This window comes from Wyeomyia smithii, chromosome 2, assembly GCF_029784165.1.
Source record: "Wyeomyia smithii strain HCP4-BCI-WySm-NY-G18 chromosome 2, ASM2978416v1, whole genome shotgun sequence".
In the NCBI taxonomy this organism is placed as follows: Eukaryota; Metazoa; Arthropoda; class Insecta; order Diptera; family Culicidae; genus Wyeomyia; species Wyeomyia smithii.
The window spans coordinates 51,785,891-51,811,577 of NC_073695.1; the positions used below are offsets into that span (position 1 = coordinate 51,785,891).

Consider the following 25,687-nt stretch of genomic DNA (forward strand, 5'->3'; position numbering starts at 1 on the left):
ACGATTAGAGTTGGTGTGTTGTCGATCATTGTGAGAGTTGGTGCCGTTATTCTGTTGTCTATTGACCATGTTATAGTTGGGATTATTCAAAAAACTGTTGTTGACGTGACGGTTGGGGTTGGTAAATCTACGGTTACTATTGGTGTTGAAGTTGTTGTTCTGTCCTCTATGATAGTTGTTGTTGTTGTTACTGTTGTTGTTGTTATTGTTGCCATAGTCGTGATTTCTGTTCGGTAAATTGCTGCTTCCAGATGCTCGATTTCGTTGTCGTGAACGTTTTTGCCTATTTCGCCATGCTCTGAATCGTATTCTGTCCTGTTCTTCACGACGCTTCGTCTTTTCGTCAAAGGATCGCCAGTCAGCTTTCCAACGTTTTGTTGATCCAATTAAACGCCATCCCGAGTGATCACACTCATTCTGTGAAACTGGCGAGGTGGAAAGCTGAGCTTTTTTCTGTATTGTGTCAAATTTGGTAGATAACGATTTCAGCTCGTCCAAAATATTGAGCTTGATATTTGGATCTTCCTGAGGGCTTTGTTTGCCAAGCTGACTTATTTCGTTTTTTAATTCTTGTTGCAATTTAATCGAAGTAAGGTCAACCAGCGACGTTAAATGATTCTTTAGTGAAGAAAGTGCCCCCGATATGCTAAGGTTCTTGTTGATGGTGGCTAACTCATGCTTTAGATTATTGAGCAGCGTTTCAAGATTATTTATATCCTCCGTTGCGATTGGTCCGGCTGGTTTGAATATTGGAGTTTGAATTTATGCACCACCTGTGTGTTTGCATCTATTTGTTTCACCAGTTGCTTTTGCTGTTCGGTCAGCTCTTTCAACTCAAACGTCATCGTTACATAAGTTTGGCATGGGCCGCAGCATGGTAGCAGGTATGATGTGAGGTCGGCAGTTCTTTTGTTTGATGTTGTGTCAGCAGATACAGAAGCACTGCAGGCTCGAGAGTAGGTTGACTGAGAATGATCAGAAGGAAGCACGAAAGCGCGAGAAGACGAAGATTGTCAACGATTTGGAGATAAAGACGGCGGGAATTGTGCAGCAGATCACTATGAAGGTACTTGCTAACGTCGATGAACAACTAAAAACGATGAAGGAGAAATGTTTTTCATAGTTTTGTAACACTATTTCTGCAAGGCACAACTAAGCATGTGAAAATTAATTTTTTTCTCATATGTTTTAAAAATAAAACATCGGAAAATTTTATTAAATATCATCGGGAAAAAACCGGGAAATCTATATATATATATATTAAGGGGGGATTTGTTAGTAGCTTAAGTATTTATGATAAATATTAGGAAATAATGAGTATGTGTGTCCAATCACAAATGGTGACTTCTCAACACTGTTAGAAATTTGTAATTTTAATTGTTAGGATTTGTTTGCTTTCGCAATTAGGACTTATCATTCGTAGGGATTTAAACCTACTTGTCAGAAAAGGGAAGTAAACTTACAACTAACTTAATTGCTAACTTATTGGCTATAAAGAGAGCTTATCGTAGCAATTGAGGATTGCAACGATTTTTGTCGAAAATTTTTAATAATTTTATTTGACATAGCTTCTAATGGTTCAACACCAGTAAGTCTATGTAATTCGAGTGTACCAAACCAAGGAGGACGCTTCAAAATCATTTTCAGAATTTTATTCTGAATCCTTTGGAGCGTTTTCTTCCTTGTTGAACAGCAACTTGACCAGATCGGTACAGCATAAAGCATTGCTGGTCTAAAAATTTGTTTGTAAATCAAAAGTTTGTTCTTTAAACAAAGTTTAGAATTCCTGTTAATGAGAGGATATAAACATCTCGTATATTTGATGCACTTGGCTTGTATACTCTCAATGTGCTCTTTGAAAATAAGTTTTTTATCATAAATTAGTCCCAAGTACTTAACCTTGTCGGACCAACTTAAAATAACCCCATTCATCTTGACAACGTGATTACTGTTTGGCTTGAGGAAAGAAGCCCTAGGCTTATGCGGAAAAATTATCATTTGAGTTTTAGAAGCATTGGGAGAGATTTTCCACTTTTGCAAGTAGGAAGAAAAAATATCTAAACTTTTCTGCAATCGACTGCATATGACACGAAGACTTTTTCCTTTTACGGAAATGCTTGTGTCATCGCAGAACAATGACTTTGTGCATCCTGGAGGCAAATCAGGAAGATCTGAAGTGAATATGTTGTACAGGACTGGACCCAAGACTGAACCTTGAGGTACACCTGCTTTGACAGGAAATCTATCAGATTTTGAATTCTGATAGACAACCTGCAGAGTTCGATCAGTAAGATAATTTTTTAAAATTTTGATTAGGAAAATTGGAAAACTAAAAGTTTGCAATTTCGCAATCAAACCTTTATGCCAAACACTGTCGAATGCTTTTTCTATGTCTAAAAGAGCAGCTCCAGTGGAATAACCTTCAGATTTGTTAGCTCGTATCATATTAGTAACTCTGAGCAATTGATGAGTTGTGGAATGCCCATGGCGAAATCCAAAGTGTTCATTTGCAAAAATTGAATTTTCGTTGATGTGTGACATCATTCTGTTAAGAATAATTCTCTCAAACAGTTTACTTATTGAAGAAAGCAAACTGATTGGTCGATAACTTGAAACTTCAGCTGGGTTCTTATCCGGTTTTAAAATGGGAGTAATTTTTGCATTTTTCCATAATTTGGGAAAATATGCAATTTTGAAGCAGCAATTGAAAATTTTCACTAAAAATTCCATTGTGCTCTCAGGGAGATGTTTGATTAGTATATTAAAGATTCCATCGTCGCCAGGTGCTTTCATATTTTTGAAATTTTTAATAATTGATTTAATCTCATTCAAGTTAGTTGCAATTATTTCTGCAGGTAAAAAATTCTGGGAAGAAATTAAATCAAATTGACGTGTGACTTCATTTTCAATTGGACTCACAAAATTCAAATTTGAGTTATGAACACTCTCAAACTGCTGAGCAAGTCTTTGAGCCTTTTGTTCATTGGATACAAGAAAACGTTCACCATCTTTTAAAACTGGAATAGGCTTTGAAGGTTTCTTAAGAATCTTCGACAGCTTCCAAAATGGTTTTGAATATGGTTTCAATTTTTCAACTTTAGTCTCAAAATTTTGATTTCTCAGAAGAGTAAATCTATGTTTAATCTCTTTCTGTAAATCTTTATAAATAGTTTTAAAAACAGGGTCACGAGAACGTTGATATTGACGTCTGCGGACATTTTTCAAACGAATTAGAAGTTGAAGATTTTCGTCAATTATTGATGAATCAAATTTCACCTGAGCCTTTGGAACAGAATAATTCCTGGCATCAACAATCGCACATTTTATTGCTTCCAAAGCGGAATCAATATTCACTTCGTTTTGCAAATCAAGCTCATTATTGAAATTTCTCTCAATATGAGTTTTGTATCTTTCCCAATTAGCCTTGTTATAATTAAAAACAAAGCTCATAGGGTTTAAAACTGATTCATGTGATAAAGAAAAAGTTATTGGAAGATGGTCAGAATCAAAGTCAGCATGTGTGATCAAATCACTACATACATGACTTTGATCTGTTAGCACCAAATCAATTGTTGAAGGGTTTCTTACAGAAGAAAAGCATGTAGGACTATTCGGAGACAAAATAGAATAGTATCCTGAAGAACAATCATTGAATAAAATTTTGCCATTGGAATTACTTTGAGAATTATTCCATGAACGATGTTTAGCGTTTAAATCGCCGATTATGAAAAATTTCGAACGATTTCTGGTGAGTTTTTGTAAATCACCTTTAAAATAATTTTTGAGCTCGCGTGTGCATTGAAATGGTAAATATGCTGCGGCAATAAATAAAATCCCAAGTTCAGTTTGAACTTCAATTCCCAAAGTTTCAATAACTTTCGTCTCAAGATGGGGAAGAGCCCGATGTTTGATTCGGCGATGAATTACAATTGCAACTCCACCGCCGGAACCCTGAATCCTATCATATCTATGAACCACGTAATTGGGATCATATTTTAATTTTATGTTAGGTTTCAAAAATGTTTCAGTAATAATTGCAATATGCACATTATTTACTGTTAAAAAATTAAAAAGCTCATTCTCATTGGCCTTCAATGAGCGAGCATTCCAATTTAATATTTTAATTGTTTTATTTAAAATCATTGCTAAATTTTAAATTAGAAACAATTTTAATAGTAAAATTTGTGCCTATTTGAATGGCTTCAAACATTGATTTTGCCTGCAACATGGCGTTCATAAGATCGAACATTGCCTGTTGCAAAAAAGAAAGTTTACCTGCCGTAATAGGCCCCAGGCAGTTGACATTAGAAAAAATATTTTCGGCAGCAATATTAGCTGGAGTTACAGGTGTACAATTATTTTCCACCGTGTTTTGCTTACCCATATTAACGGTCATTTTCGAACTACCAACACTAGGCGGTATAATGTTCGAACTACCTGTAACCTGTGCATAAGTTAAACGGGTATGCAAAGGAGTAGGTAAACTATGCATCACGGGTACGCTTGGAGAATTTTGTTTTGAAGTTGGTTTTAATTGAGAAATTGAATTTTGTTTACCTTGCCTTGCCTTAACAATTGCTAAACGGACTGGGCATTGGTAAAAATTTGACATATGGTTGCCGTTACAATTCGCACAGCGAAAATTTTTACTCTCTTTCACAGGACATGTGTCCTTTTTGTGAGAAGAGTCTCCACAATTAAGACATTTTGGGTCCATGTTACAGAATTTGGAACCATGGCCATAACGTTGGCAAGTACGGCATTGGGTGATATGCTTTTCACCTCCGCCATACTTCCTATAAATTTTCCACTTTACACGCACATTATACAAAGCATGTGCTTTTTCAAAAAATTTTAAGTTGTTAACCTCATTGCGGTTAAAATGAATTAAATAATTAACAAGGGAAATTCCAGTTCTCTGACTGTTTTCGCCTCGTGATTTTTGTTTCATTAGAATTACTTGGGTAGGGGCTATGCCAAGTAATTCTGTTAAAGTAAGTTTGATCTCATCAACGGTTTGATCGTTGGTGAGACCTTTCAAGACAACCTTGAACGGCTTGGCGTTCTTGGTGTCATATGTAAAAAATTTGTACATCTTGTCAGTTAAATACTGAACAAGACGATCACGACCCTTTACTGAGTCGGCTAATAAGCGGCATTCACCTCTACGGCCAATTTGATAGGTAACTTTAACGTCAGAAACAAACGTTGAAAGTTCCTTTTTGAATATATTAAATTCAGAAAAAATAGTTACCACAATAGGTGGAACTTTCTCCTTTTTTAAAGATTTTATATTTTGTATAGTTTCATTATTGGTAACTTCCATTTCACCAGCTTCTTGCTCAGGCAAAATATCAAAAGGATTGTCACTACAGACACTCGATGTGTCAGAAAGAGATGCCTCTCTTTTCCTCCCCGCAGCGATGCGAGGTTTCTTTTTCCGTCCAGCCATTTCAGGTGATACGAAAAAAGTTAAAACAAATGTTAAATTCAAAAGTAGGTAGTCTTGAGAAAGACTGATGGGAAATAACTTTCAGGTAATCTTTAAAAGACACACTGACAAAACACAAACTTTGAAGCTATAGGCAGTCAAAGACCAGTCCACAAGCAACCGAAAAAACGTCTGACCTGTAGGACAGTTCAAGACGCACTGGCGGGAAATCGAAAATTGATATTGAGTGGCCACCCTGGTTCTTGGAACCTGCAACACAGTACGAAGGTTTCTAAACCACCCCAACACATCCAACTAAAGCAGACGGTTGTAGAATTAGGATTAAACTTTACAAACCCATCGAGCCTAACCCGTTTGGCATTCAAGATAGCCCCGGGGTAGGTGAAATATAATAATATTTATTATTTTCATGGAAAGTTTACGCTTTTTAGCGGTTAGCCATTGTTAACAAATTTTTGAAGCCACACTAATTATTGAAAATATTAAAATTTATCAGGACGGCATTAGAAAAAACAAATTTTTGAGGTTTTAAGAGGCTGTACTCAATGTAGCATTCGCCTCTGAGAAATAATAATTGTATTTTTTAGTGCGTCGAGATCTGTGACATTAATACAGGAAGTTTTTTTTTTCCTGAGTTGACTTCCTCACTGCGACCAGACTTGTTGATCTATTGTGCCCAGGTGTCTGCTGTGTCTCGCACTTCTATTATTAGCAATATCACTATTTACAAGTGGTATAGTTATTGTTAATCCGTGCTTAGTGTTTTACTAAACCGAGCCTTGTTCCTCCTGCCAAATATCGCTACTGATAATTCTATGGAGAAGTTTTTATGTGCGTCCTTCTGGCCTTCCGAGTTTTATTTATTAGAAGATCTTATGTTTTTGTTAAGTGAATGTCACAGCAAGATATCGAAGAATTCACCGTAATGGAAGGGTGGAAGGGAGAGCTTGAAAATAAACCCATGCTAAAGTTCTTTTTGACTTCTAATGGCCTGATTCAACTTGAAAAAACGGAGTCTGGAACCTTACTAATATTCAATGAAAATTTCATCATGCTTTTTGCCATGTCATTTAATCGCTTTATTATCGTAGCTTAAACCAGCTCTTCAATCATTTGGAACATTTTTAGTTCATAACGTTCAGAAAACCGTTATTTATAATCGACTTTTAAAAAAACCTTTGAAATTATTTAAATAAAAGTTATAACTCCGTTCGATAAAAAACACAATCGCAGATATATAAATATTCTCATTAAAAATAATCAAAGCAGGCTTTGTTATTAATATGTGGAAAAAACAAAGCCAATATTCACCGCTCACTTCTTACCCAGCATAAGCGCTGCGTGTAGTAATTTTTTGCATTACACTTCTGTTTTGTGCTGTGTATCTGCCGCTCGCAGAGAAATAATACACTTGCTGCTTACACCACAGCTGAGCAAAGCAAGAGTGGTGAATCACTCCAGTTAGAAGTACACCGCGGTGCCAGATGGTCTCCAAGGTACGATGCTGGCCTAACAAGCCAGTCGTCGTAGGTTCGAGTCTCGGCTCGGACGAGACTGTTAGTGTCAGTAGGATCGTAGCGCTAGCCCCTCAATTGTCCTGTAAACTAAACAGTCGGCTGCGAAGTCTGTGTATAAATTAACAGAAGGTCAAGTTCCGAATCCGAATGTAGCACCAAAGGTTTGCTTTGCTTACACCGCGCAAACATGCGAGCATCGGGCGGCCAGATTTATTTTAATTTTTTTTTTCAGTTTCGAGATGCAAAGCAAAAAACGCAATCTACTTTCCTACTTAGATACTTCCCTTACTTAATTTATGCCACACACAAAAAAACACAATAAAAACACTGCAGTCAGCTCTGTTGTGCAGTTATTGTGCATAATGTCCTTTCGTGTTTATTAACTCTACAGTTTATTAACTCTACAGTGAGATATTTCTGATTCCATCGCGGTGGTTTCTGCAAGATCAGATACACATGATTCGCTGCTCTTTCAAGCAAGTGCGTCGCTTTGCTCACCAGTGTGAGAGCAGTTGTTTTCGCAATGAAAGATATTCTGCTGGGGATTCTCTGAAGAAATAATGACAAACCTGAATCAAAGTAAGGACTCACTTGGTTTAATATTTCAAAATTGACACAAACGATTGATTTCTTTAGCTAAAAAAAAATATAAGCGAAAAGTGTTGCATGGATATTCAAATTTTTTAAACAAATTCTCATATCTTAATTCCCAAATTTATTAAAAATGCTATCAATATACTTCATACTACGGTATTTTGCATGTAGAACTAGTAATACTATTTTTGGTAAAAGTTATGAAATGTTATCCAAATTTAACTTTTTATTCATCTATTGGTTTTTTTTCCTGAAAATATAACTTATAAATTTGTCATGCATTATTGCTCATATATTTGAAAAATTAAATAAAGGGTCAATCCTATCCGATTTGCTCCGGTCATGCTTACATTCGGTATAATTGTTCTTTATCGAATAACTTAAGACCAGTATTTTATTTTTAGGTGGGTATTTTATTTTTGGATGACACATTTTCAATTATCAAAACTTCGGTACTTTTGAACCGCTTAATCGACTTTCAATTTTTTGCCATCAAATGGAGGGCAATTTCAATGAAAAATATCAAACTTTACCTCAAATATTGATAACTTTGCCAAAAGAATGATACAAACCGCGATACACTAAGGTCGCTTTTTACGCGGTTTTTTTACGCGGCTTTTTTACGCGGATTCCGGAATTTACGCGGTTTTTTTTACGCGGATTCCGGAATGTAGGTTTTTTTTTTACGCAGATTCCGCAATATACGCGGTTTTTTTTACGCGGATTCCGGAATTTACGCGGTTATTTTTTACGCGGCACGTAGCCCCCGCGTAAAAAGCGACTTTAGTGTATACCCTTTTAGAGGGTTCGAAACCCGGGAGACCCCATCGTTTGATTTTTTGTTGGACTTTCCTCATTTCATTTTACGCACAGTATCAAATTTTTACGGAGATGTATTATTTATTTTAAAAAGAGATTTTATTGAATTTTCAATGTTCAAGATGCGTTTCCATCAATCATTACAGCAACCAAGCGCCTCCATTGAGGAGTTGCAATAGTCTTGTTCAATGGAGACGCTTGGTAATTGCAAATCCACAGGAGTAACCGAGCAGAAGAGAATATCATTATAATATTGCAACCAGATATTGGAAATACACCTCATTTTGATCTTAATATGGTTTACATAGTTGGTAAAATAACAAAAAATATGTAATACCAAAATATTGTTCCTCCAAGACTATGTGGTCGGCGTGCGACCAGACCGAACCAAGCGCCAAAAACTTTATTTCGAGTAATCGGCGATCAAAGTTTAACCACCCCGTATGTTTCCTGCAAACTGCTGCAAAGAAATTTTGTTATAATACCATTATAAACTGTTCAAATGATTTCGTTTTATCATGAAAGATAGATTATCAAATTTAACATCCACTGGTGTTAAAAACTCAATTTTTAAAAAAATGGCGCTTGGTTCGGTCTGGTCGCACGCCGACCATATGATCAAACCAATATCAATAACAAACCAATAATTTGCATTAAAAATCACAAAAATGACCGATGCAGATATTTTCAAGTTATTGAACACTAAATGCATAACTGAATATATAATCAAAAACGAACAATGTTCACTTAAAAACATACTTTTAATGAGATATTTTAAAAGCAACTCGAGTATCTTATTAAAAGCATAGCGAGACATAATATCAAAATTTTATATTATTTTCATATCCATGTATAAAACGTGAATATCTTTCGAATAAGGCGTCGTACACAAATTGCGCAATACTAAAAACCTAGATTTCAGACCCCCCCCCCCCTATGTAACGATAAGTAACGTTCGATATGACTCCCCTCCCCCCTAAAATTACGTAACACTGGACAACCTGTCCCCCATCCAAATTTGCAATTTTGAGCAAACATCACAGTTACGTAACGATCTCAACTACCCCCCCTCCCCCCTATGTAACAATAAGTAACGCAGACTTAACCCCCCTTCAGGCGTTACGTAATTTGTGTACGACGCCTAACACGATAAGTTCTCATAGCTAAATATGTTATTGATGAGTTAAGATTTTGTTATGCTTTCCTGTCCGTGTGAGAGTGCATTTTCCCTTGAACGATGTTCATTTACGAGTTCCTCAATAATAAAGTTGAACAATTCTCACGGCCCTTTCGACATACATTTCGAGCAAAAAATTATTGATTCACGCGCAGTACAAAAAAAAATTCTAGTTCAGAATTAGGCTGCATACGAGCAAAATTTCCGCATCATCCGCATCTGATTTGTTACAAAAATTATTGTGTTTTTATGCAAACGTTGCTGCAAGCGTTGCTGTTTTCATGTGTACTTGTTGCTGGAGAACCACGATAATCTTATAAAAGAGGTGTGTTTCCATAAAAACTAAAACTTTCCAAACTTAAATGTCATATATTGTACCATCTAACTATTAAGGTCATAATGGTTTTTTCTTGGGTGTTCTTGATTGCACAGACTCAATTCTGCTGATCCAAACTTTTGCGTACGGACTCCAAACAATAACAGTACAGAACGCACAAGCGAGAAGTATAAGGCTCTCAGGCAATATTAGTTTCTAAAATTACTGGCGTTTCGCATAAAAAAATACGCATAAAAACTTTCTACTCAGAATTACCACGAACCATTCGAAAAGATTATTAGTGAAATATCAATTGTTCTCGAAATGAACAATTTTTAAAATTAAGTTTACTCATCTCTTTTATATCCTATAAAAATACTGACCAATGCATGGTATCATGATGACTGGCTTACGACCAAATCGGTCCGACCATGGACCCATGAAGAGTCCGCACAAAGCCGGAACCACCGAAGTGATAATGTTGGACACCATCGAAATCTCTGCCGCTGTTGGCTGTACCGCCGTCTCGAGATCTGTCAAATTAACAGCATCACTAGTTCCCAGCAGTTTGCATTGTTGCTTGTCGTATCCCAAGTATACACATGTTTGATAAATGATTTGATTGGCCAGAACGATACCTGCGAAACGGAACGGAACAAAACGAACAAAGAAATAGCGTCGATTAGAAGAACACAAACACAAATGCTCCCTGATTCGGACGCTAACCTGATACGGCCCAACCGAAGCACAGCGTCACGGCAACGAGTTCCAGCGAGAGGCATTGCGAATTTTTCGAGATCTCCGTCGATTCACTACTGGTAGAAGTATCTGCGCTGCTACTCTGTTGTCGCAACAAAGGCGAGTTCTCATCACAGCGAATACTTTCGTTCGATGTGCTCTCGTTCATGGTCACTTCGGGTCTGACGCTGCACTAATTGCTCGGATAAAGGACTGGGTTATCTGAGAGTGTTCTCTGTGCATTGTTGCTGGTCCCACTCGAACCGTATCGATGATAACAAATTCGAAATCTAATCGTGAATCACTCGCCTTTTTTGGGACATTTTGACTGAATCACTTGGTAAATCACCGTCTTAATAGAATAGAGAGAGAGAAAAACTAAGATGGTCCAATTCGTCGACTAAGACAAAGACTTCGCGAACGCTACCATTCAGTAATAAGCTTACGCTTCAACTGGCGGCGTTAGAGGCTAATCGTACTTTCACGCAAGATTGTCGCCACTACTAGCCACATTATCGATATCGGAAGCAAAATTCTCACGCATTTGTATACAAACACGGCGGCGTTATCGCAACTCAAAACAGACGCGCTACAGATTAAATCATAATCAACAGATCATTATTCTATACAAAACGACAGCAGCAGTAGTCGTGCGCCGTTCGGAGGCACGGCACGATCTTCGTTTCAATGTCAGCAAACACCACCATAATCATGATTAGCACGCGGAATGACGTGCGGAAAAGAAAAACCTTGCGCACTTATCGCGATACGGATGGGTACTGCTGGTAGCAAACCCAGCTGGCCGCTTAACTACCCCGATCGAGCTCAGCTGGTCAGTCGAAGAGTTTACGTGAAAAGGAAAAACAGGATGCACTCAAAGTTTGCGTTTGTTACAATATTTGCAGCTTGAAATGAAATGTGAGCGAACATCGTATCTCGAACTTTATGGTGGAGTAAAGTATCACTTGTATGAGCAACAAAGGAAATGTTGAACCAGCGCAGCGCGACGTGGATCTGTTTTCTAACTAAAGGATTGAAAAATAATTACTTTTAATGAGATGAATTTCTGAGAAGTTACTTACCTTAGCGTGTCTGTGTTAACGTCGTTACATAGATATTTGCCGTTGGATGGAGTATGAATTTACTTTAACCTTAGATGTTAGAGTGACGTTCAAGGGAGAAGCGCTTGGTGTTAAACATCTCTAATCCCGCCCAAACTCCATCGAAAGTCAAAGTTTTACTTTGAGGCTTCCCGCTAACACCTCCTCCAAGTTAATGACTACCTCTTCACAGAAATAATAAAATAAAATTCATTAGATATAATAAATTCAACAAAAAATTTAAGGTGCTGAAAAAAATGTTTATGGTATGGGTTTTATCCAATGTACCGGATTCTCAATTTGATCTTTTCTGTTTCTCCTATCGCAGCAAATCGTAAACGTCTGTTGCTTTGTTCAACTATTGAGCTGTTTACTGTTGCTGCTGCTCTAAATATTCAAGCACGCTCGTCGTTGGTTGGACGAACGAAACTAAACTCGTGATTGAAAATGTTCCGACTTTCGTTTATATATGAGATAAGAGGTGAGAATTTAAAACATGATCGGATTCGGGTTTGAAAATTATTGAAAGTGTCGAGTACGGGTTGGGATTGGTTTTAGTAAAAAAAAAATCGGGTTCGGGTATTTTCAAACCCTGGGGATTGAGATTGGGTTTGAGTTTGAAAACTTGAAACCCGACTGTATCAAATAAGCATAATAATAAGTTATTGATGTTTTGCAACTGTGAAAATCATTCAAAGCTTCAGGACAGGCTCGAATTGGTATAAAAAATCACAGGAGGGTTGTGTGCAAAGCCACGACCGCAAGGTTGAAGTAGAATACTTTTACAAGAGAGTTAACCCGGCTGCTTGCGTGCCAGTCATTTTTTCTAGTAAATAAATGTTGACCGCTCATTGGCAGTATTGAAAATTCTGTGCAAATGAAGTTGAAGTACTACTCAATTTCAGTTTGCACATATAAATACGACCTCACTGAACAGGAAAAGTACAAACCCTTTGCGGCGCAAACAAGTTTCAACAGTCAGAGTATATGTACATGTGAATTCAAATTAAGATAATTAACTTTTGGTTAAAGCTCAGAACGAGAAAATTTTAAATCTTCAATTCATTTGTTTGGTTGTCCTAAAAAGGACAGTTTGTTGTTGAAAAAAAAAAATCGGATATGACGCTGATTGCATCTTTGTGTTACGCCGATAGCGGGAGTGGTGAACTTGCGTATGACGAAGGCATCGTATTACCTGTTTTATTGAATGGGAGAAAGAGGAATATTGTAAAACTTTGTAAACATTTAATTCAAACAATACTACCAAATCGTAATCAGGCACTCTGATAACAAAGTAAAAGGCTGTTTTCACACTGAAAATCAGACAGCCAGCAGAAGTTTTGATTGCCAAAATCCAGAATGCTTGTGTAGTTGCCGAAATAAGGCAGAGCTTCACCGGAGGAAGGCCGAAACCCTCAACCGGCAAGGATGCTCCGATAGCAGGAAAATAGTGGTTTCGCATTCAGGAACGGCATCGTAGTTAGGAATTCTATTCTATTCACCCGGCCGTAGGTTAATGTACAGCTCTACTTACGGCTGTACATTAACGTTCGGCCGGGCGAATCGGTTCGCGCCGCTTTTCGCGTTTAGCCTGGCAGAGGCCTAATGCGCACGGCCAACTCAATAGAAAGGTGTTTTCACATTGAAAATTAGACTCGGCCACAGACTAACAGACATAACACGTCGAACAAATTTTCAATAAAATCATCGTTTGGATGATTTCAGTACATTACGTTAGTAACACTAGCACCATCTGCTGTCGTGTTCGCGTTGCGGCATGTATTTCGACATCAGCGCCGGCGTTACTGCATGTGTCAAATGGGGAACTACAAAATATGTATGAGATTGCATGACAGCGCCCCAGACGACGTTTTCGCGCGACGACTGTTATTCGATTGAAAATTTGAAATGAACGTTTTTTGTGGCGATGGAGCCAGCACAGACTAACAGACGTAACACTGAAACCTAGCTTCTCTGTAATATTACCGACAGTAAAATTCTTCTGAACAAAATGATCCAACTTTTCCATTAGAGGAAGTGCCGGCTGATGTACGGCAAAAATTTCGCCCGATCGCTCGCGTTGGTGTTTAGCCTGGCAGAGGCCTGAGACGTGGTGACCAACCACAGGGCAAGTGATTTGTTTGATTTGAAGGCAGCCACAGGCGCAACCCACTGCTATCCTCTGTTACTGCTGAGTGCTGATATCTGCTGTGGTTCAAAATCGGTTGCTGATCGCAACCTTTGAGCTGCTCTAACAGTGGGGGAATTAAGATACACGGACAACATGCACTGTGGAAGCTATTTCACATTCAGTAAATCAGACGGGCGCGACCGATTTAAATTGCTAGGATCTAACACAGAACGCTTGCTTGCGTTGTCAAAAATTATTAACTTTCAATGACTTGTTTATTCGCCTTGAAAAAGGCATTTTGATGTTCAAAATTTGATTTCCTAATGGCGATCTTTATGCTGCCCCAACACGGGGGGAATAATGGCAGTCTGACGACACACGCTGAGAAGAACCGCGCTGCTCCTGACACTCGGTGACCAATCACAGGGCTAGTGCTGCTGCTAAGGAAGGACGACTGCTGTTGTCGCTGTCTAGAACTATTATGGGCGGCTTCTTGATTGATTGATTTCTTTTTAAGGGACTTTATTCCCAAACGGTCATTCGTCCCTATGAGCGGCTTCGGCTGAAACAGGCTCTTATATAAGCCAAATAGCATGTTATCAATTGCAAGGTATATGATCCTGTCGACCGTGCTTGGGAAGCAAGCATATAACGACCAATCAGAGGTCGAATTTTTCGTTTTGACAAGGCTTGACTATTTTCAATAGTACAATAGTGTGAATAATAAAATTGCAATTATCTTTTTTTGGGAAGAATCTTAGAAGATTTTTCAATCTATTGCTGCAAGAACGAAGGAAATCCATCGAACACTAACCAATTTATTAGCATTTGAAATTGGACATATTTTTCACTTTTTTCGGTTTTAGATTTTCATTTCACATCCCTATGTAGCCGAACTTCCTGAGAGAAGTATTCTACTTCAAAATCCACCCAAAAAACTTGCGTTCGAGGTTCACATTTTCGGGTTCGCGCCGAGTACGGTTTTGGAAAACACCATACCCGACCATCTCTATTGCAGCGATGCTATATCTTGAAATTTTGCGCAAACGAGTTTTTGAAGTTTTGCCGAATTTCAATTTACACATAAAATACGGCATTACTGACTGAACAGAAAGAAACAAACACTAGCTAGAGTGCATGCAGATTTAAATAACATGTCATTTTAAATTCTAGTGCAAAAACGAGACAATATTGAATCTTCAATCAATTGTTAGTTGTCCTTATATAGACAATTGTTGTTTAAAATAATATCGGATGTGCTACTCCGTGGGAATTAGGGCACTCTGACAACACAGTACATAGTAAAACACGGCCGGCAGATTATAGTTGCCAGGATTTCCGAATCAGAACTTGTGTCGCAAAAATAAGGAATTAGCGCTGCTGCCTCTGATGCCACTGCTGGTTACCGCTGCTGCTACAGCTGTTGCTGCTCGCCACTGCTGAAATATGTCTGACACTTGCACACTTGCATCCAAGTAAAATGAATTATTCGAGCAGAAGCAAGCCCAAAGAGTGCATTCCCAGTTAACTAGGTATAATATTTTGTCGACCGTGTTTGGAAAAGTAGGCATTAGACGACCAATCAGAGGTTGAAATTTGGGTGGGGAAAATGTTTGACAATTTTCAATAGTACAATAGCTCGAATAATTAAATTACAATTTTCTGCATTTGGGCGGATGCACAGATGCTTTTCCAATTGATTGCTGCAAAAACGAAGGAAATCCATTCAAAACTAACCGACTACACCCCTATGCACAGTGGGGAATCGCTGGCCCTCAGCCAAAAACATTTTTTTTCGTTAGATATTTTATAATAGAGCAAAATCATTTCAAATCGCCTGGAAATACGCGAAAATTTAATCGACCATTTTTGATTTGAATGAAACTTTGCACACGTATTTGGCTTAGCAAACTGAGCATTTTTCACAGGTGGAGAGATTTTTTACACCCATGAGTTACATTCTAAAAGGGCGTATGCCTTTTGGCATAGGTTTTATTCGAAGCATTGTAGCCCAGAAACCGTTGGTTGTATAGAAAAACTGTCTGAAAATGAGTTGTACCGAATCAAAAATGCATCATAAAAAATTATCCACTGTACAAAAAAAAATTTTTTTGACCAACAAAAATTAAAAATAAACATTAAATTTCAATTAAAAAAAAGAGTTGATTTTTTTTTTTAATTCTAATTCAAACATTTTTCAAAATATTTGTATTCTGATGATTTTAAAAGATGCAGAGAGTCATTTTGAATCAAAAAGCTCTTGATAGTAAACAATCTAAAGGCATTGGTTTTCGAGTTATTTCTAATTTGAGCTCGAAAAATTATAATTATTTAGGAAAATACAGGTTTTTTTTTAATTTGTCCATGGTTCTCCTGCAAAAACCATACGTTCATTGGAAAGAGTTAAATGTTCTAAGTGATATAAATATATATAAGAATCAAATATTTATTTTCGAGTTTTATTATCTTAGGAACATATTTTTTTAGGACATAGATACTTTACAGAACTAGTTTCACCTTATATTTTATATATATCATAAGTAAATGATTCGTTATCTTTTGAAAACAGCTTCGTTTGTATCTTATTTTCTGAAATCGGAACAAAAGAGTAATACTTTTGTGTGGCAGCTATTATTACAGTTTTTTTTGAAAATATTGCTCCATTCTGTTACTCCTTGTTCATATTCTTTATATGATACCCAACTAAATGACATTTTAGATGAATTTTTATTACTTTTCTGATTAGACCAATCATACAATTCTTTTGCGCTTGTAATGGGATGTTCATGTTCTTTAGCTAAATTTGCATTTCCTGCCATTCGTTTTAATATGCCACCAATTGCATCGCATGGGCCTTTACCATGAGAAGTCACAAAAAAATGCCATTCTGCATCGACGTTATATTTTGTTTTAAACTTGCAAAGACTTGCAAAGTTTTTTCTATTTTTATATTGTGAAGCAGCTCCATAAGACATTAATATCGCTTTTTCAACTCTATTGTTGTTTTCAAAAAACTCATCAATTTGGCAATGAACACCTGAACCGCAACAGTATCATGATGGAGCACTTCCGATATTATGATGAAGCTGGTATTCTTATGTGTTCCAGATTCTGAATAGTAAACAACGAAGGGATGAATGGTGGCTTGACTATCATCTCAATAACTACACGAATCACAAATTGATAAAGACGTATTAAAATGAGCTTGACTGTTCAATATTTTTTATTTTGTAATTACGTTTTCGTTTAATTTGCGTAAGCTTGATGAGCACCGATGATCAGGAAAGGGTTTACAGCATTTGGGCTAGGTGTACTCCATTTTAACTTTATTCATCTTCACAAAATGCAAACTGTTACTAACACATATGGTGTAGTGCAATCGTATTTATAAACGAAGACAGATATTATAGGTAACCCAGTAGTTATTGGTTGCGTACTTTACAAACAGTTATTATTAGTAAACAAGTAGGAAGTGTTGCACGACAAACATATTTTTTTTAAAAAACATTCGGCAAGGGGGAACGTGTAGGTAGGCTAAGGTTTAGCGCTTGAGTTATTTACCCAATCGTTTTGTTGTCAAAAAATGAATTGTATATTTTTGATCAAGCATTCCGATGAACGTAGGGTTTTTGCTGGAAAACCATGGACAAATTAAGAAAAACGTGTATTTTCCGAAATATTATTAATTTTGCGAGCTTAAGCATAGTTTACAGTTCCAAGCGAAGTGAAAACTTTGACAAGTGAAAAAACGTAAATTTTCGCTAGCGAAAACTGACGTGAAAACCCTTTCGTGGATCACGCAGGTATTTCACCAGCCGTCAGTTTACAGTTTAAGTCGAGCCTTTGGCATCCCTATACCGAGTAACAGTGAATGACAATGAACTCATGTCCTGTGATCAAATTAATTTGTGCCCGCTGTCAGCAGTAAGATAAAGATGTATGAAAAGAAGCGGTGATATGCTATCTCGTTTACACATATGTTGAGATGTTAGCCCTTGAAACATGGCGTGATGCCAAAGGGGTGGTTCAAGTGCAGCGAAATTCTCGAGTTTACACTCCGCGCGAAGTGAAAATTGGTTGCAACTGACAGAATATAAACGCACTTCAAATCAAGTTTTCGCTTGCTGCTGCTTTTTCCACTAGCGTTTGCATGCGTGAGAAAAGTAAACCCAAGTGAAAAAGATGAGATCCACAACCTTCGATTTCGCTGAATCGAATTTGTTTACAGTTCCAAGCGAAGTGAAATTTTTGCAGGTTACATTTTTCACGGGCGTGAAAAAATGAACATTTTGTATGAGATTTTCACTTCGCTTGGAACTCTAAATAGGGCTTTAAATTTAAAAAAAATTGGAAACCGATTAGAATGTTTACTACCAAGAGCTTTTTGATTCAAAATGACTCTCTGCATCTTTTGAAATCATCAGAATACAAATATTCTGAAAAATGTTTAAATTAGAATTTTTATAAAAAAATTAATCTACCATAAAAAAATTATTTTTAATTTCTCCATCCTGGACTTTTTTTTAAAAAGTTGCGTATTAACGTCAAGTTTCTTTAAAAAAAAAAAAAAATCAACCCTTTTTTTTAATTGAAATTTATTGTTTATTTTTAATTTTATTTGGTCAAAAAAATTTTTTTTTGTACAGTGTATATTTTTTTATGGTGCATTTTTAATTCTCTACAACTCATTTTCAGACAATTTTTCTAAACAACCAACGGTTTCTGGGCTACAATGCTTCGAATAAAACCTATGCCAAAAGGCATACGCCCTTTCAGAATGTAACTCATGGGTGTAAAAAATCTGTGAAAAATGCTCAGTTTGCTAGGCCAAATATGTGTGCAAAGTTTCATTCAAATCAAAAATGGTCGATATTCGACCATAGGTCATTTGGCGCGATCTTGCTCAATATTTTTCCTTTTTTGCCTTTTTTTAAATGCGATTCATTTCAACTTTTTTTCAAATGCGATTCATTTCAACTTGCCTTTTAGCTGGGGCAAATTGAAACACTAAATTCATAAGTGTTGAGTTCATGCCTCTGTAACTTAAAATTTTTGATTGCGTTGAGCTGACTTACTCAATTGTGCCTCATATATCAACGCCACAGATAAACAAATGTGTCGCTTCGAAGAAAAACTCTAAAAAATCCTGAAAAGAACATAGGAGAACATAATATTACTTTTAATTTATCAAGACTACCTGAACATCAGATTTGTGAAGTATTACAAAATATATAAAAAACAGGACTCCTGTTTTTTCGAAAAAACAACATAAATTTTTTGAATTCCTTGGATATCTGTGGCAACAGCCCGTGATGGACGGTCTAGCGTCGAACTACTTATAAATGTCTATCATTATCAGTCCGAGCGCTTGTCAATCGGCTTCTATTTGCTCCGATGACTCATGTCCATGAAGCGTCACCGGGATGAACTAGTTTTGTACGAGTCTTCAGATGAAAACTTTAATCATAGATTGTTATATTAGTTATATCGTATTTGTTATAAGCTCCGACCTCGCCGCTTGTCTCTTAAAAGGTCTGAGCGCCTCTTTTACAGCCCTACGGTCAATCCCGATGAGACGAATGTCTTCCACGAAACATGGAACTTACCTTATCAATCAGACGAGAGCCGTGGTGGCTCGTACTGTATCAAGAAGTTGTCGCCATTTTGCTCGCTTTAGGGCTGTGTTTCGCCAGTTCCCCAAGCGGCTCATCACCCGCAAGTCTCATTCGATTTGATCGAACCATCGTGCGTGCTGCGCTCCTCTTTTTCTGGTGTCGGCAGGGTTTCTGAAGAGAATTGATTTCACAGGGTTGTCGTTCGGTATTCTTACGGTGTGACCGGCTCACCGCAATCTATTGACTTTCGCCAGGTGTGCAATGGGGTTCACTTCATGGCTCATGCGCCGTCGCCATTCTCCGTCGTCTGTCTGTATAGATCTGGTCCATGGCGGCACGGGCTCCCACGTAGCCCGCTTGGTGCTGGCCCACGAACCTTCTTGTCAAAGGTAATAGACGACGGAACAGGATCTGTGAGAGTATTTCGTAGGTGACATTGATAAGCGTGATACCGAGTTGCGGCACTCCAGCTTGTCGCCTTTCTCGTAGATGGAGCAGACCACTCCCTCCATCCACATGTCTGGCAGCTTTTCCTCTTCCCAGGTCCGGTTCTTCTCATTCACTGCCACTCAGTGCTACCACTCCTAGTGTCGCCGTTGCAGTCTTCCCGATAGCTGTGCGGATGCTACACCAGCCGTCCTCGGATGGCGATGCACTAAGTCCCTCCGCCACAGGTACTACCGCTTCGAGCTGTTGCGCGTATTCCTCCGCTGTCTGGGAGTCCCGGAGCTGCTTGCAGTTGAGCCGCGGGGCTCAGCGATGTCGCGCTATACGGTCGATAGTTTTGAGTGCAAAGATACCGCTCCGCGATTTGTGCGTACATTCGTCATGTCTGAGATGAACCGGCCATATCGATAAGAGTATGGTCAATTTCAGGTGCTCTCCCTTCAGGTGGTTATTGTGGATTTCCTTCCAGGGGAAGAAGGTACTTCGGACTGCCAGTCTTCGAGAAGCTGCGTAGTTGACGCATCGCTGGCCGTTGACGTTCGTCACGGAGCTGTGCAGGCCGATCACTGGCTTATATATGTCTTCCCTACCGATCTGAGCGTTCATGTCCCCGATGACGATCTTGATGGTTCTACGCGAGCGGCTATCGTAAAGTTTTTCCAGCTGTGCGTAGAACGCTTCATTCTCTACATCGGGTCTTCGTTCGTAAGGACAGTGCACATTGAGGATTGTGTAGTTGTAGAACCGGTCTTTTATTCTCAACAAACATAACCTGCGGCTGATCGCCTGCCACTTCTCTTCTTTCCAGCAAAGCTCCTGGAGCGCAACGATGTCGAAGTGGCGGAGTTCTAGCTATTCCAGCTGAATTAGGTCGCCATCCGGGGCGTTCAGCGATCTACAGTTCCATGTAACGAGTTTCCAAATTTTGTCGGCTGTCGCTTACCTATGCCTTCCTATGAGACTGTCGACGCTTACCTATGCCTTTCTATGAGAACAGCTCCCCGTTTGCTGTCAGCATATAACCAAGTTCCCACCGGCTCACCGACCTTCCCTTGGTTGCTCGTATTACAGTCGGTACCACGTAGAGGTAGGGATACGAGTTCAGACATTATCTGTTATAGCTCATTACGTCGTACGCTGCCGTTATTCTCGCTTATTTTTCCGTCGGTCTAGCTCCGCCACTGTTGCTGTGCCAATAACTGACGCCTGGGGAGGCGACTCCACCCAGGCTTTCGCACACAGAACAAATGAAGGAATAACATTCGCGCATCTAAGAGATGCACTTTTTATTCGTTTGGAGATGTTGTTCTGATTTAGTGTTGTCTACTAAATTGTATTTTCGTTAGAAAACATTATTACAATAACAGAGATATAAGTAATTTCCAAAATCTCCGCGCACAACGTAATTTTCCTAGAAAAAATCTCAAAATATGTTGAAAGAAAAGAAACGTCCTGGTGGCAAGTACGTTTGTTCAGGAATGTATTTAGACAGTGAGCCTTGCCAACGTCAGCGGCAAAAGAAAACTTTTATCGCAGTGAATAATTGATCTACCGTGACCATTTACAAGTCTAATTCCCAGCGGTCTTACCGTTCTTCGAATCCCAAAAAGCTATTTTCAACCTCCTTTTACTTGTAGTTTCACAGCTTGACGTACAATTTCCAAATTTCTTCCGTTTTGTAACCTTTGCTGCTTACTGCTTAACAATGTCTGGAAGTTTTCCTTCCAACTTGCTGCACCTGTTAGTTTAGCAGTAACCAGGTTCCCATACTTGTTAACAGATATCGGGAAATTCCTTACTCGAATATCAGCTAGTCTCAAAATTCACGGATGTTATTATAATATCAACGGTAGCATGTACATTTGCTGTGAAATTTGTTTGGCACCCACATTGAAATGTCCAATTATTAAATTAGAGAAATCAAACAATTGTTTTGGGTCGCTCTTATTCTTATTTACAGTCGTATCTCATTCGTACGACAGTATAAGAAACTCATATTCTCATTTCGTTCAAAAAAATTGTTTTGGAATGTTTTTCTATTCACGGTGATAGTTTCGTAAGATTTATTTAAAAATAAAGCAAATCTATCAGGTGTAAAAATTGAAAACCATCGTTTTTTGCGGTCAAAATTCAACAATCGATTTTTTTCAACAATTCAAAAACATAGTCTATGGAGCGGAAATGTTGGTCAGCCAGGTCATGAGTCATTGCTCGGGATGGAGCGATGTCAAGAGAGTACGAAAAGTGATGTAGAACGTACCATTTCAGCGTTTCCAGATAGATTTTGACAACGTGAGCAACATGTAATCGAGTGTTGTCGTGCAAAAAAATTCACTTTGTCGTGTCGTTTTATATTGCTGCTTATTACGGAAGTCACTTCACGGTGAACTCAGAGTGAAAAAACAATGACGGTTCTCCGGATATAAAAAAAAACATATAGGAGATTCACCGGTCAGATATAAATTTATTCTCAAAAAGTCAATCAAATCGATCTAAAAAATTCAAAGCTCAGAAAATTGTTGAAGGTTTTAGTTTTTTTCCTGAGAGACAAATTGCTAGCGTCCTCTCCGGCAGTTCATATAAGAATCACGATAAACCACGCTAAAAAAATTCTACAATCAGCTGGTTTGAGAAATAGGACTAAAAACATGCGCTTCGCAGTGTCCAGGAAAATGATGAAATAAAATGTTTTTGTAGTAGCGTCAATTTGATTTTTAATCTTGTCAGAATAAACAGCTCTTATTTCAGTTCGGTAATCACTTAAATATTACCAGCATTATTAATTCCATGTGATTTTTTACAGCAACAGCTCCGGTTGGTTGCGTCTGTTAACAAGCCATTGTATCAACCTGAATAAAAACATTTTCCAGTTACAATTTTCACTCATATAAAAATGCACACTCACCCTAGAATCAAAAAACCTAAACTGTATATACCAGCCGCCACAAAATTGTACATCTCTGGTCCACTACTTTCGGTTGCTTCATAGACGTACCCAAACAAGTACGGGGAGGCCAGTGGAATCAGTCCAATCAAGGAGAATGCCAGCGCGTAGAACTTGGCTATTTCATTCGATGGCAGAAAGTAAGTGGACACGGAAAGCAGAGCGATCCATTCCATTCCCTTGAGCGATGACAGCCCACAGGCAAGATAGAATTGCCATCCTTCGGCGGCAAATCCTTTTGTTGTAGAGCCAGCGATATAGCTTATGATCGATACTAGCGCGACAACGGTGTCGGTCCACTCGAAAAGCTATTGATAATTTTAATTTTAAAAGTCGTTAAGGTAATCTAAAATCTAATTTCGAGTTCTAAAGTCTAGAATTGAAAATTCATTCTATAGTTTGTAACAAATAAGCTTGAGATTCTGGATTAGGAATTTTCTATTCCGATTTTTTAGATCTGATCTAGTTTCGTTTTCAAGGTTTATAATAAGGGTGTCATGCTATTATTTGAATTTGTTTGTTTGTTGTACAACATATGAAGCAAATAGTTACTATTACCCTTTTCAACACCAATATTCCTACAACATTTGCCAGCACAGCAAGTCCTCTCTCGATAAGCACAAAGTGGTTGTATTGCATCAAACTCCAGTCAAACTTATGATGGATGAACGAAAACTCCACTAAGCTGCCACCGGCAGCAAGCTCAATCAGCGCGTTACAAAAGATGATCAACCACAGAATCCACCACACGAAGCGTGTTCTCTTTCGACTCGCGGCTTTTGCAATGTCTCGTACTAGACTGATAGAGAAAAACTCCCCTAGACTTGGCCCAAGTTCTCCGTCGGAACTCGGAATGATACTATCCTCAACCAGTAGCGCAGTGTACAGTAGCCCAAGCAGCACACAAATGGTTGCAATCACAAAAAAAGTTGTCGTACTAGTCCAGTCCAAAATATATTTACTAGAACAAAAACCAGCAAGTGTTCCGGCCAACATGAAAGCATTCATCCAACCCATCCTGACTGTACGGTTTTGATCGTTTGTCACGTCGGCAATGAAAGCAAACAGGGCTGCTCCCAGAGTCGCCATTCCACCTACCACGGAAAATGGAATATAGGCCGCCACATAATACCAAGAATTCAGCTGCATGAACGAGGACAAATAGTGCAGCCCGGCGAGGCCGACGTACGAAAAAAGCAAACCTTTGACAAGAAAAAGTTATCAGTGTACATGAGCATCGAAGAGCAATTGTTTGTTTTGCAATTTATTACCGAATGACGCTATCACAACGACCGGCTTTCTTCCGTATCGGTCGGACCACGCGCCAAACACTATCGCACTGAAGGCGGGTATCACCGCTTTGATAACCACTATCGTTGTCGTAACGGTTGCAGCCGCTGGTTTAACCTGCGCTTCGATTTCTGCGACGCCAGGAGTGCTGACACCTGTTCCAACCAGAAGGCAATCGTGCAGTTCAAATCCCTGCACCTGGCAGGTCTGGTAGATGATTTGATGGGTCAACTCAATTTCTATTGGAACCCCCAGAAAATGCTTTCAGGTATCATTCACACAAAGTTGTTTGGGGATTCACGTGACTTACCCGATAAGCTCAGCGCAAAGCAAAACAATAACACCGCCGGTTCGTAGCTCACGTGACGACTTCGTTCCCGCCACCGGGTTGAACGACTGAGCCGCAATCCTTCGCTGGCCAAAATCTCTTCCTCGCCACTGGAGTACATGCTGCTCGAGCTAAACGTTGTTTCATCCATCGCGATCACGGGCGTACTGCTCGATGGACCAGTATGACGGATCCTTTGTATAGGCATCACGGCACAGGAGGTTATCACCAGTCATAGGAGTTGAAAAGTTCCTCTGATCAATCGAACCAATAACATTTTTGAGTTAACAGAAATCAATACTAAGTGCGGAGTACAGTACAATTTACATTCTTGATTTGTGAAGACGAAACTTATGAGCCCTATCCTTTGGATTATTTTCGGGATTTTGTTCCGCATGTTTGCACAGTTTCTTGTTTTATTTTCCATATGACTGGCTAAAGTAAATCACGAATGGCACACTCAACGACTGTTTTGATACGCTCCAGAGGTCCATGAACAATGACGTTTCAGCATTTTGAGCTCAACATTACTCCAAGCTGATTCACGTCGTGGTTGCACTACTCTACTGTTTTTCAAAAATGCCATAGTGAGCTTTTCGAAAATCTCGTGCTGTAAGATTATACTCTTCTACGAATAAAACGTCCGCAGTATAATGAAAGGAAAGCAGAATGGGTGCATGATATCTTTCATCAATTCTAGAGGAGGCTACTCCACAAGTTTTAAAAGGACAGTGTTTCATAGCTTACTGATTGTCGAAACGAGATCTCATAACATCACTATTCAGTACGTGATAGATTTGATGCATGTTTAGAAATGACATTCCATCCAACAGATGCGCACTGCCTGAATGCATAGTAGATTGGAGAGCTTTATTTTCTGGCTCACTGCAACCATAAATTATTAAAAACTAGTTGTGAACACGATCTTAGCTTAGAAGCTTCTGATTGGTTGAAATTGAAAATAAATGTATTCTTTCCCTTTCCCTTTTTTTTTGTCGTACACGAGGGGAGCTGGAAACCACAAAGTTACAGAGTCTGCTTTGGTAAGCATATAGTCGTGAGATCGAATCTTGTTAAAAGCAGGTCATTTTTGATCATCAAAGGACTTGAGCATGGGTTTATTCTCAGGCTCCTCATCATAATCACCACCACCTTTTCAATTGGTTCGAATCCGTTTGCTTTCTCACCTAGAGGCATTCATATGCTTCTGAAAACAACA

General features: G+C 38.5%; 3 protein-coding genes across 4 annotated transcripts in view; 1 reads left to right on the plus strand and 2 right to left on the minus strand.

Moving 5' to 3' along the window:
- LOC129719449 (tetracycline resistance protein, class E-like) overlaps positions 1-11,824 on the minus strand; it is a 29,402-nt gene extending 17,578 nt beyond the window's left edge. The window contains exons 1-3 of one of the 2 annotated variants that reach the window (XM_055670765.1): positions 11,696-11,823; positions 10,602-11,638; positions 10,259-10,513 (exon numbers count right to left, since the gene is read on the minus strand). In XM_055670765.1, the coding sequence (XP_055526740.1) occupies positions 10,259-10,513; positions 10,602-10,782 (436 nt within the window). In that variant the 5' untranslated portion in view covers positions 10,783-11,638; positions 11,696-11,823. Of the gene's footprint in view, positions 1-10,258; positions 10,514-10,601; positions 11,639-11,695 lie in introns of both variants that reach the window. The other variant, XM_055670766.1, reaches the window with a different exon arrangement.
- Positions 1-25,687, plus strand: part of LOC129719454 (uncharacterized) — a 90,822-nt gene that overhangs the window by 7,180 nt on the left and 57,955 nt on the right. The gene's annotated exons all lie outside the window — the stretch shown is intronic.
- Positions 22,359-24,707, minus strand: LOC129719450 (proton-coupled folate transporter-like). Its single transcript, XM_055670767.1, has 5 exons — positions 24,451-24,707; positions 24,122-24,379; positions 23,409-24,052; positions 22,812-23,158; positions 22,359-22,755 (listed from the first exon to the last, which is right to left on the minus strand). Exons 1-5 carry the CDS (start codon positions 24,674-24,676, stop codon positions 22,704-22,706), a joined length of 1,527 nt encoding a protein of 508 aa, XP_055526742.1. The 5' UTR covers positions 24,677-24,707; the 3' UTR covers positions 22,359-22,703.